Source organism: Leptodactylus fuscus, chromosome 6 (assembly GCF_031893055.1).
Source record: "Leptodactylus fuscus isolate aLepFus1 chromosome 6, aLepFus1.hap2, whole genome shotgun sequence".
Classification (NCBI taxonomy): domain Eukaryota; kingdom Metazoa; phylum Chordata; class Amphibia; order Anura; family Leptodactylidae; genus Leptodactylus; species Leptodactylus fuscus.
This window is the reverse complement of record NC_134270.1, coordinates 54,806,225-54,821,375: the sequence shown is the minus strand read 5'-3', so window position 1 is coordinate 54,821,375 and position 15,151 is coordinate 54,806,225. Positions and strand designations below refer to the sequence as shown.

Genomic DNA, 15,151 nt, shown 5'->3' with positions numbered 1-15,151 from the left:
AATGTCCCAAAAGGCCGATCTTCATTCCTGGCATCCTCTTCTATCTCCAGCTCTGTTGTCAAGACTGGTACTATATCTATAATTGTGCCAATAAAAAAACAAAAGAGCCAGACCATCTGCTTAGAAAATAAGCATTGCTCATTAGAAATTAGTTTCGGGCAATCCACATAGCAATGTGTTAGAATTTGACAAGTATCTGTCCATATAGGTTTATATTTCCAGTAAATATAAGTCCTTGGGTGGTCCTGCTTCCAAAAAATGTTCTCGATCTTTGTTGGTAAACACAGTGTACATAGAAGATTGGAGATTTCACAGCGAAGATCAAATTGCATCCCATTATGGTTCGGGATTATGCAAGTCAGGTTATTTGCCCCTCCAGTTCCTTTCTATAACACTTAAGCCAATTCCCCGTCTTCCTGTTTGGTAGAAATGCAGTTCCTCTAGGGAGGGGAGTTCTGCATAGGTTCATGCCATGTGCTTGGCATCATCTAGGGCTGCACCTCCACTCTCCAAGGGCCACAGAAATGTTGCACGGTATGGCTCTATGGTATGTAGGCCTTTAAGTAACCTTGTCTATAAGAGGCAAAGCAAGTGCTCAGTATATTACAATATACTGTATGAATGATTTCCCCTGGGAAAAATGAAAAATAGGCTATTATATTAAAAAGTTATACAGCTTTTTATTGTCCATTTTGTTTTAATTTTTAACTACTAAGATCTCTGTTTGCTCTCCCAAAATAAGGATATACCACTACTAAGGTTCACTTACATAAGGATGGACAATTCCTTTCTATAGACACATTAACCAATGACAACTAAGTAAACTGCATACTAGTAAGGGATGACAAAATGTTCTATGGTTGGATAGATTTAATTAGTATTTTGGCTTATTTATTGCTTGGTATTTGGACAATTTATGAAACTGAGTGACTGCCAATGAAGCCCTTATTATGTCTCCCACAAGGGTCCTGAATGGTGAAGATAATAATTGACAAGGCAATAGATCTGGTGGAGCCATATTAATAGGAGGATGTGCCCTTAAGGACTCTGTGAACTTTTTAAGTATAGGATCATATTGGGGTTCCTTAGGCCCACCAGATGATACGATTCTGACAGCACAACTTTAGAGGATACACAGGATATACCTTGAATAAATTCCTCTTCCTATATGAAATAATCCCTAGTGATATATGATTGCCTTTAAAGTCACCTACAAATGGGGTCTTCTGCTGGACCTTTAAGGACCATTATTGCATCAGAGCCACCAGGACCCACCAGAAGATCCTGTCGTATAGCCAGTTGACAATCTGTAGGTTCACATACAATGAACTTCAAGGACTCATATTTAGTGATGTAAATTTTGTTTTGGGGGAAATGCCCTTTACTGTCTGTAACCTACAGACTAACAAAAGTCATACCAGTATTTTTTTTACAAGTATGAATGGTTTGTGCAACATTATTAATATAAAAACCAGTATTTGTGACCAAGTGGCGAAGTGGATGTAAGTATTGGCTATTTAGGGTTAGTACTCTAGCTAGTCGTACGTGGCTATTACAATTATGGTTGGAATTTAAGACTAAAATCCCTTCCAGAGGGTGAAACAGTTCACACTAGGCAAATTCAATACAGCATTTGGGACAGCCTTGGCCTGGAATTGGGTTATCAGGATTTCTATTCGAGTCCCATAAAAGATGATGAATAAAACCATGTTCTAGACCTTTCATAGTAAATAAGGCCACGAATGCTGCATTTGCATTAAAAAAATTCCTTGTGGAGGGCAGACCATGTATTCGCCCTCAGGTTCTGCATTGCAGTGACGCCATGTCTGCTGTTGTATGCATCATCTAAGTAAAGAAAGAAGAAAAAATAAAAATAAAGTGCTTCTGTAGTAAAAGAAAACACACAGTGTGTCGCTTCTCCTGTTCACATTTTGTGTACAAAAAAATTCTAGAAAAAAGGTTTGCCCTACGGCGGGGTCCCGTTGAGAATAGGGATGGTCAACCCTGTTTTGAGCAAAATGATGTAAACAAGGACACTCCCAGCGGCGCAAAGAACAACCACCAGAGTTGCTTTAAGGAAAGAAGTTCTGCTCCTGACAAAGGTACTGGGTGCCATGACAGTCAGCAGAGCTGTGCTCACGGCTAAAGTATACACTATGGAAATGCCGGTGTTTAAAGCCACAATCTTTCCAAACTTGGCGAATGGGGCGATAATGCAAAAGAAGAGAGGAATGGTGGCGATGACAGTTGTAATCGCACTGGACACGATAGCTACACCAACGTGGCGCACTGCTTCCGTCACTCTCCATTGTCGACATGCCAGCTGATCCTAAAAAAGGAGACATACAACAAAGGTAATGAATTGTTAAGCATTGTGTTAGTGGGTATGTCAAAAGCCAAGTATTGGATGACAATGTATCAGTTAGCTCGAAACATCTAATGCTTGGTTCACATCTTTGTCCAGATTTCCGTTCGAGGAGTCCACTTGGGGACTCCCAGAACAAAATACTGAATGCATTGACAAGCAGTGAGCAATGAAAACACACAGACCCCATAGAGTATAATGGGGTCCGTGTGTTTTCCGCGCGCTGTCCGCATAAGTCATGCGGAGAGAAAAGTACTTCATTAACTACTTTCCTCTCCACATGACTCGTGGAAAACACACAGACCCCATTATAGTCTATGAGGTCCGTATGCTCACCACTTGTCAATGCGTTCAGTATTCCATTTAGGGGAACCCCAAATGGACTTCTCAAATGGAATATCAAATGCAGATGTGAACCGTGCCTAAGCAGAAAAATGATTTCTAAAATTGTAGTTTTGGTTACAAACTATAAATAACATTTTGACCACAAGAATGTAACTGTGTATAAATCTATTGAGGTGCAATATAAAAGAGTAGCAGTCATATGGCGTAAGGTTATAAAATTGTCTGTGGCAAACTGAGCTTGCGAATACTCTGGTCGAACCTTTACTCGGCCTTCACAAGCGACCAATGAATAAATTATACATCACCGTGGAAAATGTAATGTCTTGTTTGAGCTTCTGGACACTAATGACTTGTAATACTGTGATGGACATTACAATCTCGACCCATTTACGGCAAATGGCTTGAATGTAAATTTCCTGAACGTTTGGAATAATACAGTGACACTAGCTCACACTGAGGCTTTGATCTGCTGAAAGTCGGAAACTGCAGGATGGCAGGCAGGCTCCAAAATATTAGAATAAATAGGATTTCTAGAAAATGGTTTGAGGTATTTCAGTATGTACAGCATGACCTGAAATAATGGAATTTGTGGTATAAACTCATCCTGAATGGCTGAAGGATAATGAATATATGTGGACTATTTATTGGGATACAATATAACAAATATGTTCATATCAAATTGCATTAAGTTTGTTTTTCCCTTCTATGTTGGTGTGGGAGCAAAGGTTAGCACGTTATATACAGTACTATAGCTTGTTTGTATACCTGATATATAATGATACGCATATTCAGTTCTTACGTATCACAACATACTAGTCTGGTTGGTGTTATGTTAACAATACAATAAAAATTGGTTCATTAATGTCCTATGAGCTCCAGTAGATCACTGGAAGATTAGCCTGGTGAGTAAGATACCTCTCTAGGTTAGTTATGTTAGTTATCACCAGATTGAAGATTGCCCAAACACTTAAGACACACAGTTGTTGCCTGAGCACTCAGCTGAGCATGCATATGAAATCACTTCGCACAGATAACTAAATGATCCTGAAGTTTTACTCTTTTCTTTTTTAGTTGCTATGACTCCTAGTATCTTTTCTATCTGCTATTCTGAGCTTGGATGTGTTCTTTCTTGCACTATATTACTGTATTATCCATGCTACTGTAACACACTGAATTTCCCCATGGTGGGACGATTAAAGGATTATCTTATCTTATATGTTCTCAATGGGGAGATAGAGGGGAATAACTACCTGCCACACACCTCTATCAGCAGCTTATGTCCTATAGAAACAAAGGACCAGACATGTTAAAATCCAACATGACTGATCCTACTCTGCTATTGATGGCCAGTGGCGACACCACCAAATAAATTAGAGCGTCCCATTGAGTTTAAGAGCTCAGTTGACTTTCATTTCATGTATTTTGGCATCTTAAGTAGAGTCAGAGCCAAAAGGGATTTGATATCCAACTACATACACTATAAATATGTCCCTAACAAAAATTTTATTTACCTCTATGAGATGAAGAGGAAGATTTTCTCCTGCCAGCAGATATCCTTCCACCAAATGAACACAATAGTCCACTGAAGATCCGACAAGTATTGATAAAGAAATGGCCTCAACAGCTCCCATCTCCCATCCAAGCCAGTACATGATTGTCACCACCAGACACACAACACCTATAACATAACACAAGAGAAGAATATTTTTGCTTCTTTACATATGCTTCCTGGACATTGCTTCATACAGGTTTCATTGACATCACAGATTCTCATGTCTTTGGTATATACTGGACTATTCCTTTAAAAATAAGACAGCCATTTGGCCACGTTGAAAACTTTTACTCGAATAACAACCTAGACATCCTAATGTCTGCTACTGCCGATTCAATGCAATTCATCTTCTGCTGCCATATCACTGTAAAATTAAGTAGATTTGCCATTCAGGTGTTAAGAAAAGCTTAGTGATAACACCTCTAAGAGTTGTATCTGTAAGATTTTCCCTGTTCTCTTCTCCCAACACTCAGTTAATGACTGTAAACTTGGGATATGTTATTCTTGGTGAGTTCTGTGATGCGTAGTACACAAGACAATGGCATAAGAAGGCCCACATGCCACCTATGGGTTAGCCATTCAGAGATTTAATTCAATTCATGAAAGGACATGCCCTGGAGGAGCACAGCTATAACGAATGCTAAAAAGGGCACCTTAAAAATTCCATTAGAGCACCGAGTCAGCTCCGAGACTGGAACAACCCACATTCACACTAATATCTAGCAACAGAAACTCACTCTCTAAGACCTAATGCACACGACAGAGTGCGCAGACCAAGGCTCTGTCAAGGGGACATCCAATGCTCTGCTCCGTTCTGATGACTTTACAGAATATCCTACCCTGCTTCGTGTCATTGAAACAGAATGGATCAGAAGTCCTCATATAAGCAAGTATATCACAGAAAATTTAAAAAGTGAGCATATTCGAATGCCTCACTTTGTAGTGTGAACGGGGTCTTGATGTTGCCATTCATTTTAACCACCTCAGACAACTCAAAAAAATAGTATAGTGAAAGGGGTCACTGGCACAACTGTAGAATGAATGCTGAACATTATGCTATAAATGACAACCATACTATAAAGCTATTTTATAATTCCCTCCTTCCCTCTTTCTTCTCATACCTGTTTGCAGACAATGGAGCAGTAACAATATTCCTAATGAATACGATGCTCTGCTCCAGTGACTGCTAAACAGACTCAATGCCACACAATTCCTCATTGTATCTGCAGATCATCAGGTTGTAATAGACCATGAAACATTGACTGTACGAGAAATTGCGCAATATCGGAATGGAAAACAGACAATGGCTGGGCACGGCAAGGTTTATTATAGACAATGGCTGGACATGGCAAGGCTTATTATAGACAAAGGCTGGATGCGGCAATGCTCATTATAGTCAATGCTTATTTTAGACAATAGCTATTATACTGCAGATAAACCTCATAATAGAAATCACGACTCATACCTAATATAGTGAGTAGCACCGGGATCAGCAGCAGAACATGTGTAGTGAAGATAGCCACAGCAGTCACACAGATGGCAAGAGATAGGATGAGACCGTACAAGGCGCTCTGGACCCCTGAAAGTTGGAACAGGGTTAAACACTGCACATCATCACCTTTATATGTGCTCTATGTATCTTGAACTAATCCTACAACCTGTATTATACCTTATACTTAGTGGAAAAAGTCAGCAAGCTTGCTGTTGGACATGCCCCAAACAGTTTAGCTGAATTTCTATAATGCAGAGAAGTGGATATTCTCTCCTGCATCATATTAGTATACAGTGTATGGTGCAGAGACAAGCAGAGGAAGATCTGAGCAGATAAACATGCAGGGAATGCTGAGAGAGTTCACCGCTGGAGTATTTCCTAACATATTAATTCCATAATCAAAATTGTGCCTTCTAGTGATACTGGTTCCCACCACCTAAGTTGCCCCATTCATTACTCTTTGTGGGTACCCCTAAATGACTTAGTTTCTTGCCCTAACCCTGTATCTGATGGCCGGATCAGAGTAGCTTGTTGGCATCTCCATTTTGGGAGTCAGAAACTGCCAGCGCCCTAGCTATGTCCCTGGGTACTCTGTTATCCGATAGGTTATTATCTGTTTGGGGAGGTCCAATATCTGGCACATAACTGGCCAGCTCAATGAAGAGCCTGAAGTGTTCCAGGGTTGTGATTCTGCCTGTGGTCAGTCCCGTTCATCTAAATTGGACTGAGCTGCAATGCCCAGGCACAGCCACCACAAGAAGAACAGCGCTCTGTGTGTGTAAGCAAAAGGAAGTCAATGAGTGTTGTAAACCCTTCAGCTGACTGTGTGGGAGAGTGCTGATAGTCAGACCCCAACCAGTGTGATATTGTTCCTTTATTGCCTATACACATCACTATCCTTTGTAAAATATCACAATGATATAAGAAAATGGATAAGTAATTTTGTATATATATATATATATATATATATATATATGTGTGTGTGTGTGTGTGTGTGTTCTACTTGCCTATGATCTCCATAAAAATCTGCTTCCAGTGCTCGCATGTCTGGAACCCGCGTTTCAGTGCTGAGTCCGCAGGGAGATGCCGCAGCTGCTGTTGCAGGAAGGACTCCCACTTCAAATAATCTTTATATGTCTGGAAGGAGGATTTACCCTTGTAGGTCGTCTGCATGGAAACATGGATAATGCATTAGGAGGACATCACATTGTCATCTGGAGCTTGTTACAGGTATATATAATATATATTTGCAGTCAGGACACTGTGGATGTGCTGTACTCTGCTTGTTACAGGGATTCTGCTGATTCTCATGAAGTCATAATACAGAGATGAATAAGGCAAAAGAGCACAGGCAGTTCTGGGCTGACTCTGGGGATGCAGTAAATCTGTCTGTCAATTTAAGAGGGACAGCACCCAGGTATAATGATGTTTAAAACATAAACCAGGAGAGAATCGTGTATGGAGATACAGAACAGTTCACAAGAAAGAATAGCAAAATCTTCAGATAGTTTAGGGTTACCCAATAAAGACCCAAGAAAAACTCATTAAATCTAGTTATCCTATGATACAGAAAGACTAATAAGGCCAGCATACACTTGGTGAAAGTTGGCTGACTACCGGCAAGTTCGAAAATTTTGGGAAATTGATTTTTTAGAACTGCAAACCCATAATAAGGAATTTCATCCTTACAGATTCAAATGCCATGGAGATCCACTGGACCTTCCCGTCTTTCACACCAACAGCCCCATGGGAGAGCTGGCCAGGAAGAAGGTTTGGCTCAGGGATGTTCTTGCATTCAGGATGCAACATCTGAAGAAAGGAGGATATACTGTAACCTGAGGAGACAAATTATTTTGGGATACAGAAAATGAAACAAGCTGGCGTCACATGAGATGGTTTGCAGAATATTATATGGTCAGCTGATATATCTGGTCTCCTCACTCAAAAGGGGAGATCAGCAAACTAGGGGTAACCTCTTGAAGGGTTCTTTATCAGTGCACTCGCTGCCAAATGTATTGGCGGTCCTACCATGGTGGGTGTAACATGGATAAGTGCATAGCAAATGTCTACTAACGGCAATGAAACAGTCTTACCTATTATAGAGGAAAATATCTGGCCGCCAATATAATGAAAAAGTATAAAATATATAGTAACGAAACGTGTCTAATACCATAATCCAAATTTACAATATACTATGACTTGCAAACATTGTCTGCCCATTGGTCCCAAATGGTCAGACCCTACAGAAAGTTAGTTTCACATAGTACAATGAAACAGGGCCGTTTTATCACATTAGTGTTAGTACAACCTGTTCAAAAGTGGGTCCACCACATAATTTAATGTTCCCTCAAGTGGCTGATAAAATATAATGTTTCCTTAAGTAGCCCCCGCCCGACATAATTCCCCCTGCCCCTCAGTGACTATGTATTAATATAATACATAAGTGTAAAAATAAAGTTATACTTACCTAACCTCGTTTCCATGTATAACTCCATATGAAGTGATGTCATCGGCTAGGCGTTTCGCGCTTCCCTGCCACAAACCTCCGCAGCCGAAGCTTAGATGGTGGAGCATAAAGCGGACAGTGCTCCACCATTGTATTCAACTTTTTCTACGGTACCTGATGCCTGGAACAGAGACTTCACCCAAAGTGCAGACTGTTCCTATGGTCTGAGTCGGCTAAGGGCCTCCCACCACCATTGGGCATAATTCAGATGAACTGTTTGCTCTGTGGTCAAAGCAGTCATGCTATGAAGAAACATTCCTACAGGATATGTGCAAGTCTATCTATTCTGATGGACTATAACAATATGGCAACTCTGTGCCACCAATGACTCCTTGAAGTCTGGGAAGAAAGTTGGTACAGCTTGACCATTCACACCAAAGAAATCCTTGCAATAAAGCCGAAGCACTGAAACTGTCTGATAAGAACATCCAACTTGTAGTGGAAAAGTAGTGCACACACCTGAAGGGAGACACTGCGCTCCACCCGGCTTCACCAAGTCACTATTACTGGCTATCACCTTGCACAGTCGGCACAAATTCCCGATTTCTTTAAAGAGATCAAACTTGTCATCATAGATCACCCTGCCCTTTCAGAAAAAAGACAAAAGCAAGGAAGTAGAAAGATTCAGGCAGATTATAATGGAAAAGTTATACTTAATGTAAGAGATAAGTGTTAAAGCATTACATGTAACATTTCCAGACTCAGAAATCTGTATTTTTACTGGAAGTAGCGGCGCACCTACAAAAAAGAAGGGCAGGAGGGGCAACATGGTGGCTCAGTGGTTAGCACTGCAGCCTTGCAGCGCTGGAGTCCTGGGTTCGAATCCCGCCAGGAACAACATCTGCAAGGAGTTTGTATGTTCTCCCGTTTTTGCATGGATTTACTCCCATTCTACAAAGACATACTGATAGGAAAAAAAAAGTACATTTTGATCCCTATAAGAAAAAAAAAATGGCAGGGAACTACTATAGGATCCTGGAATTTCTTCCCTTGCTTGTCATGACACTATAACGGGGGCCAGTGACGTAACTAGGAATGGTGGGGCCCCGTGGCAAACTTTTGAAATGGGGCCCCCTCCAACATAGCGTACATGGGCGTGCAGGCTGTATGTGAATAAGAGGGTGACGTGGGGTGCAGGGTGTGTCTAAGCAAGAGGGGAAATGATGGTGCAAGCTGTGTGCGAGCAAGAGGGTGATGTGGAGGGGGAAACCCCCATTTCACCACATTCTTGCTCACTCACAGCCTTCACCTCCTCTTGCTCACATAGGACCGAATTGGGGGTGCAGACTGTGAGTAAGAGGGGTAACATGGGTGTGCAGGCTGTGTGTGAGAAAGGAAGGAATGGGGGTGCAGACTTTCTCACACACAGCCTGCACACCCATGTACCCCTCTTGCTGACAGTCTGCACACCCCCCATTCCTTCCTCTTGCTCACAGCCTGCACACCCATGTACCTCTCTTCCTCACAGATAGCCTACAACCCATTCCCCCAATTGTAAGCTGACCTGTACGATCCGGGTAGCTCCGCCCACAAAAGACTGAATCTATGTTAGTAGGTTAAAGGACCTTTGATGACATCATGTCTCAGGTCCTCCAATTTACTAGTATAGATGCCGGCACAGGGCTTGAGGACTGCGGGCAGGAGATAGAAGTTTTTTGTGCCCGCTGTCACTATGCAAGTGCCGAGAGGCAGCAGGGGCCCGGACAGCAGGCGGCCTCTGCTTTGGTACAATAGTAAAGGCAGCAATTGCTGGCTTTACTACTGTTAAAAGATTGACTGTTCAAGGAGACAGCTCCTCTCTATCTTCAGGCAGCCCCCGGCGCTGCAGTAAATAGGGCCCGTTACGTGCTGGAATTATGCCAGCAGGTAACGGCCTACTTAAAAAATAAATAAATCTGCAGCGGTAGCAGCTGTCACCGGGCCCCCTAGTGTCCCGGGCCCTGTGGCAGCTGCTACCACTGCTACCCCAGTAGTTACGCTCCTGACGGGGGCTACCTACGTGTAGTCTATTTGGTAGCCCTATTTGCATGGCTCATTTCTGAGTTTGTCTCTCCTGTAAGGGGTTTGGGTGCCCCATAGTTATATAATATTTTATCCAGACACCTATTTATGGTAATTCATGTTTCATAAACGGATATCACTTGGTAAAAGACAACCAAACCTCATGTCTACAGTGGGAGAAACTCCAAAATAGTATATGGGAATCAATTTACCTAAGTGCAATATATATTTATATATACACATGACCGCACTTTTAACACTAGTGTAATGCCATGTGATCAAGCTTCCTACCAGTTCTCCAAGCACGTGATTATCTGGGACCCTTGTCCGATTTACTCCTCGGATTCCAAACACAACAAACACCATTGCCCCAGTGTCCACAAGGGGGCGGACTGCAGGTTTACCACAGGCCGTATTTAAGCAAGGATTAAAGTTTAATGTTGGAGACAACTTCTTTGGAGCACCTGTAACAGGAACAGAAACACAATTAAAACTAACATAAACCTTATAGCAAATATTTACTTGTATATACCAGTTTTTATCTAGATTGTAAAGGTGGAAAATTTGAAAATTCACTGAGAATAAAAAAATTCACATTTGCTACAGAGAATAGTTTTGTGATAAATGTTGTACATTTTAAAGACCGATAGATACCCCACTGCATCAAATAATATAATCCTGGCAGCCTGCAGTCATGACAAGAAGACGTTTGGAAGCTGACAGCATAAATTTTAATAATAACACAGTATGCAATATCTGCCTCAAGTGGCAAACTATATTTTATCGTATCATAGCGTTGTCCTACATTTATACTTATCACCTATCCACTGGTAGTGATAATAAGTGTCTGACTGCTGAGCCCACAAAAAGGGGGGTTTCGTGTCTCCCTGTCTGAGTGGCAGCCAATGTGCATTAACACTCCATTCATCTGTATGGAAGGTCACTGTGCACGAGATGAATGGGGCGATAATGTGATCCCCCGCTGATAAAATGTAAAAACTGATAAAAGTTATTGTCTATCCAGCGATAGGTGAGAAGTATAAAACTTGTGTGAGAAGGTGACAGGTAGAGTGATGGAGTCCAGGTATATCACCCCCAGGTTTCTGACATATGTGTGGTCCAGGGCAGATCTGGAGTAGGCCTCAGCCCAGGTATAGGTCCTTGGCTCATTACTGGGCCAGAAAAAGCTGCAGATCCTGCATTGCAGTGCAGTTCCATGAGGAGTAAGGAGGTGTATGGTTCTGTCCTGAGTCCGGTGAGACAATATTGCACCTGTTTTGTTTGTGTGGCTGGAAGTAAGCCACATGTATAGTTAGGTTATCCATTCTGTTTAGTTAGTCGCTCAGACGAGCAGGATTTTTATTTTGTTTTGCCTGAAGTTAAGGCTGTATTTTGTTTTGTTATTTTGTGCCTGAAGTCAAGGTTTATTTATTTTCCTGGGTTTTTTTTTTCTAAATAAACCAGTTTGCTGCATATTTTGTGTCCCTGTCTTGACTGTTTGGGAAATTGCAGCATGTCAATTATACTGACGGATACGCCAGAGGTTCCCATCTAGTTATGATTGAAGAAGAAAACCCGCAGAGGAAACCTCTGCAAACTTTCTGTGAATAGCGCAGTGGGAAAAACCGTGATGCAATGTTGACATGGTTTATCCCACATCGCTTTTTTGCTGCTGGCCGTTATGTGGGGCATTAGCTATGGACCAACTATATATACAGTAGCAAGCAGTGGCCTCCATTGAATTAAAGCGGAAGCATTTACGTTGCTGTTTACAGGGTACATAAGCGCAGGATGCACAGAAGTGTGGGAGACAGGAACCTACAAAATACTGGCATACACTTGGAGAAGAAGGAGTAAAGGAATTATCAGCTGGGTGACGGGTTGAGCAGAAGATGCCGTAGTCTCTAATATGGCTACATTTGCAACTTCAAGAAGAGCCGCGCAGAAGCGTAAACTGCTTCTCTATTAAATGGGAGACGGTGGTGGCTAGGAGAGTTGAAAGATTCCCATTTTATTTCATTGTATTAGATTTCATCACTTTAGGAATATTTTCTTTGGCCCGGGCTGCGAGTGCCGCCGCTGATTCCCATTGTTGTTAATGTGATGAGACGCAGTTTTTGGTTCTTAATTAGCTGCTGTATGAATTTGTTTTAGTCTTGTAATAAAATCACATCTGTGTCTGAACGGCCCTTATGCTCAGTGTTCAGCATTCTGGAGGAGGCTCACGTGTTGCTTATATTGAATCAATTGGTGAGCTGCAGTACGCAAAGGGAAAGTAATACAACATACAATTGTAGCGCGCTTAACAGCTGCCTAGTTCCATTATCCACCCTGATGTAAATGTATTAGGCTCTCAGCAGGGTATGGGATAATTAGCATATGGAATTCTATGTCATCACGTAATTATCTTGGGGCTCCAGAATCTACAAGTGTAATCTGGGAAGTTTTTTTTCTCCATAGTTTAGCTGTCAATATCTTCTCATTTATAACCAGGACTGGTATGTCAAGTTGTGGCATCTCATTGGCATGCAGCCTGGTCTCCCTGTCTGAAATTACAAGCCTGCACAAAACCTTGTTCTACGTTAATGTCACTAAGAAGGAAAGTACCGGCAGTCTAGTACTTAAAGGGAGCCTGTCACCATAACCCAACATATCAACCTAGCCCTGCAGATAGATAGAATGGAATCACTTGAATCAAACAGTGTTTTAATCTGGGGCCCCACAAAGCATAAATGCGGCTTTTTACATTACCTGCAAAGTGGATGGGATTCTGGGAATCCGCAGCAGAGATGCTGTGAGTTAAAAAATCCATTGCATTTTTGTAAATCGCAGCATGTCTACAGAAACACTGGCATTTTCCATACAGATATAATTGAAGAAGAAACTTTGCAGAGGAAAACTCTTTATCAGGCCTGGTTCACATCTGCGTTCGGTATTCCGTTCAGGGAGTCTGCTTGGGGACCCCCCAAACGGAATACCAAACTCATTGAAAAGCAGTGAGCAATGAAAGCACACAGACCCCATAGACTATAATGAGGTCCTTGTGTTTTCCGTGCGGTGTCCGCACAAGTCATGTGGAGAGAAAAATAGTTCAGATACTACTTTCCTCTCTGCATGTCTCGTGTGGACATCTCACGGAAAACACACGGACCCCATTATATTCTATGGGGTCCGTGTACTTTCATTGCTCCCCGCTTTGTAATGCATTTGGTATTCGGTTCGGGGGGTCCCCAAGCGGACTTCCTGAACGGTATACCGAATGCAGATGTGAACCAGGCCTCAGATTGAAATCCTGCACATTAATGTTTCCTAAACTCTGATGTTCTTGTCTGGCATAGCTTTGGCTTACAGTCTGGTCTCCTGGCCTTCTTCTCTAACTACAGGCCTACAGTGTTATTTTAGCATGTACCTAGTCTCTCCTCCCTTTTAATTTCACGTCTGTATTACTCAGTGGTTATTTCCTACCCTTGCTATGTTTTTTCTGCTTCACTTTGGAGAGACATGTACAGAAAGAGTAAGAAGTATACCTAAATGTTCACAGCTCAGCAACATGAAACGCAGGGACTTAAAGTTTTATGATAATTTCACTGGGAAGCAAAATCCTGGCTGGGTATTAACTATTCCCTGTTCTAATACCTGCAAATATCTACAGGGCTCACAGCCTGAAACAAAAGGATTTTAAAAACTCAGTTTTTCTCTCTTTTTATTTCCATGTTAAGGGTCTTGTTTCTGCAGTGTATCTAGGATGTAACCATCAAATATTTGTGCTCCAACATACTGAGAAAATGACATTTGCAACACAAATCCCAACTCGAATGTCTGAGCTCAGACTTACCTTTCTCAGTGGGTACATAGAAAAAGCCTCTGTTTGATATGTCTGACCCCGATCCCAAACATCCAGAGGCAGAGGCGCAGATTCTGCCATGTGTGGGGTTTTTATGCACCAATGTGAAGTATAGTTTTCTGTGGAGCGAGACGAAAAAATCAAAAGAAATAGATCATAGAAAAAATAAAATCACACCAGAAAAAAAGGAAATTGTTCAATTATATACAGTCCTATGAAAAAGTTTGGGCACCCCTATTAATCTTAATCATTTTTAGTTCTAAATATTTTGGTGTTTGCAACAGCCATTTCAGTTTGATATATCTAATAACTGATGGACACAGTAATATTTCAGGATTGAAATGAGGTTTATTGTACTAACAGAAAATGTGCAATATGCATTAAACCAAAATTTGACCGGTGCAAAAGTATGGGCACCCTTATCATTTTATTGATTTGAATACTCCTAACTACTTTTTACTGACTTACTGAAGCACAAAATTGGTTTTGTAACCTCAGTGAGCTTTGAACTTCATAGCCAGGTGTATCCAATCATGAGAAAAGGTATTTAAGGTGGCCAATTGCAAGTTGTTCTACTATTTGAATCTCCTCTGAAGAGTGGCATCATGGGCTACTCAAAACAACTCTCAAATGATCTGAAAACAAAGATTGTTCAACATAGTTGTTCAGCGGAAGGATACAAAAAGCTGTCTCAGAGATTTAACCTGTCAGTTTCCACTGTGAGGAACATAGTAAGGAAATGGAAGACCACAGGGACAGTTCTTGTTAAGCCCAGAAGTGGCAGGCCAAGAAAAATATCAGAAAGGCAGAGAAGAAGAATGGTGAGAACAGTCAAGGACAATCCACAGACCACCTCCAAAGAGCTGCAGCATCATCTTGCTGCAGATGGTGTCACTGTGCATCGGTCAACTATACAGCGCACTTTGCACAAATAGAAGCTGTATGGGAGAGTGATGAGAAAGAAGCCGTTTCTGCACGTACGCCACAAATAGAGTTGCCTGAGGTATGAAAAAGCACATTTGGACAAGGCAGCTTCATTTTGGAAA

The 15,151-nt window shown here is 41.6% G+C and overlaps 1 protein-coding gene across 1 annotated transcript in view; it reads right to left on the bottom strand.

Moving 5' to 3' along the window:
• Positions 1 to 1,164: 1,164 nt before the first annotated feature.
• The window catches only part of DISP3 (dispatched RND transporter family member 3), a 97,496-nt gene continuing 83,509 nt past the window's right edge, over positions 1,165 to 15,151 (bottom strand). The window contains exons 14-21 of the mRNA XM_075279994.1: positions 14,097 to 14,224; positions 10,553 to 10,725; positions 8,720 to 8,846; positions 7,444 to 7,589; positions 6,762 to 6,921; positions 5,728 to 5,841; positions 4,222 to 4,388; positions 1,165 to 2,329 (exon numbers count right to left, since the gene is read on the bottom strand). Of these exons, the coding sequence (XP_075136095.1) occupies positions 1,967 to 2,329; positions 4,222 to 4,388; positions 5,728 to 5,841; positions 6,762 to 6,921; positions 7,444 to 7,589; positions 8,720 to 8,846; positions 10,553 to 10,725; positions 14,097 to 14,224 (1,378 nt within the window). The 3' untranslated portion in view covers positions 1,165 to 1,966. The remainder of the gene's footprint in view (positions 2,330 to 4,221; positions 4,389 to 5,727; positions 5,842 to 6,761; positions 6,922 to 7,443; positions 7,590 to 8,719; positions 8,847 to 10,552; positions 10,726 to 14,096; positions 14,225 to 15,151) is intronic.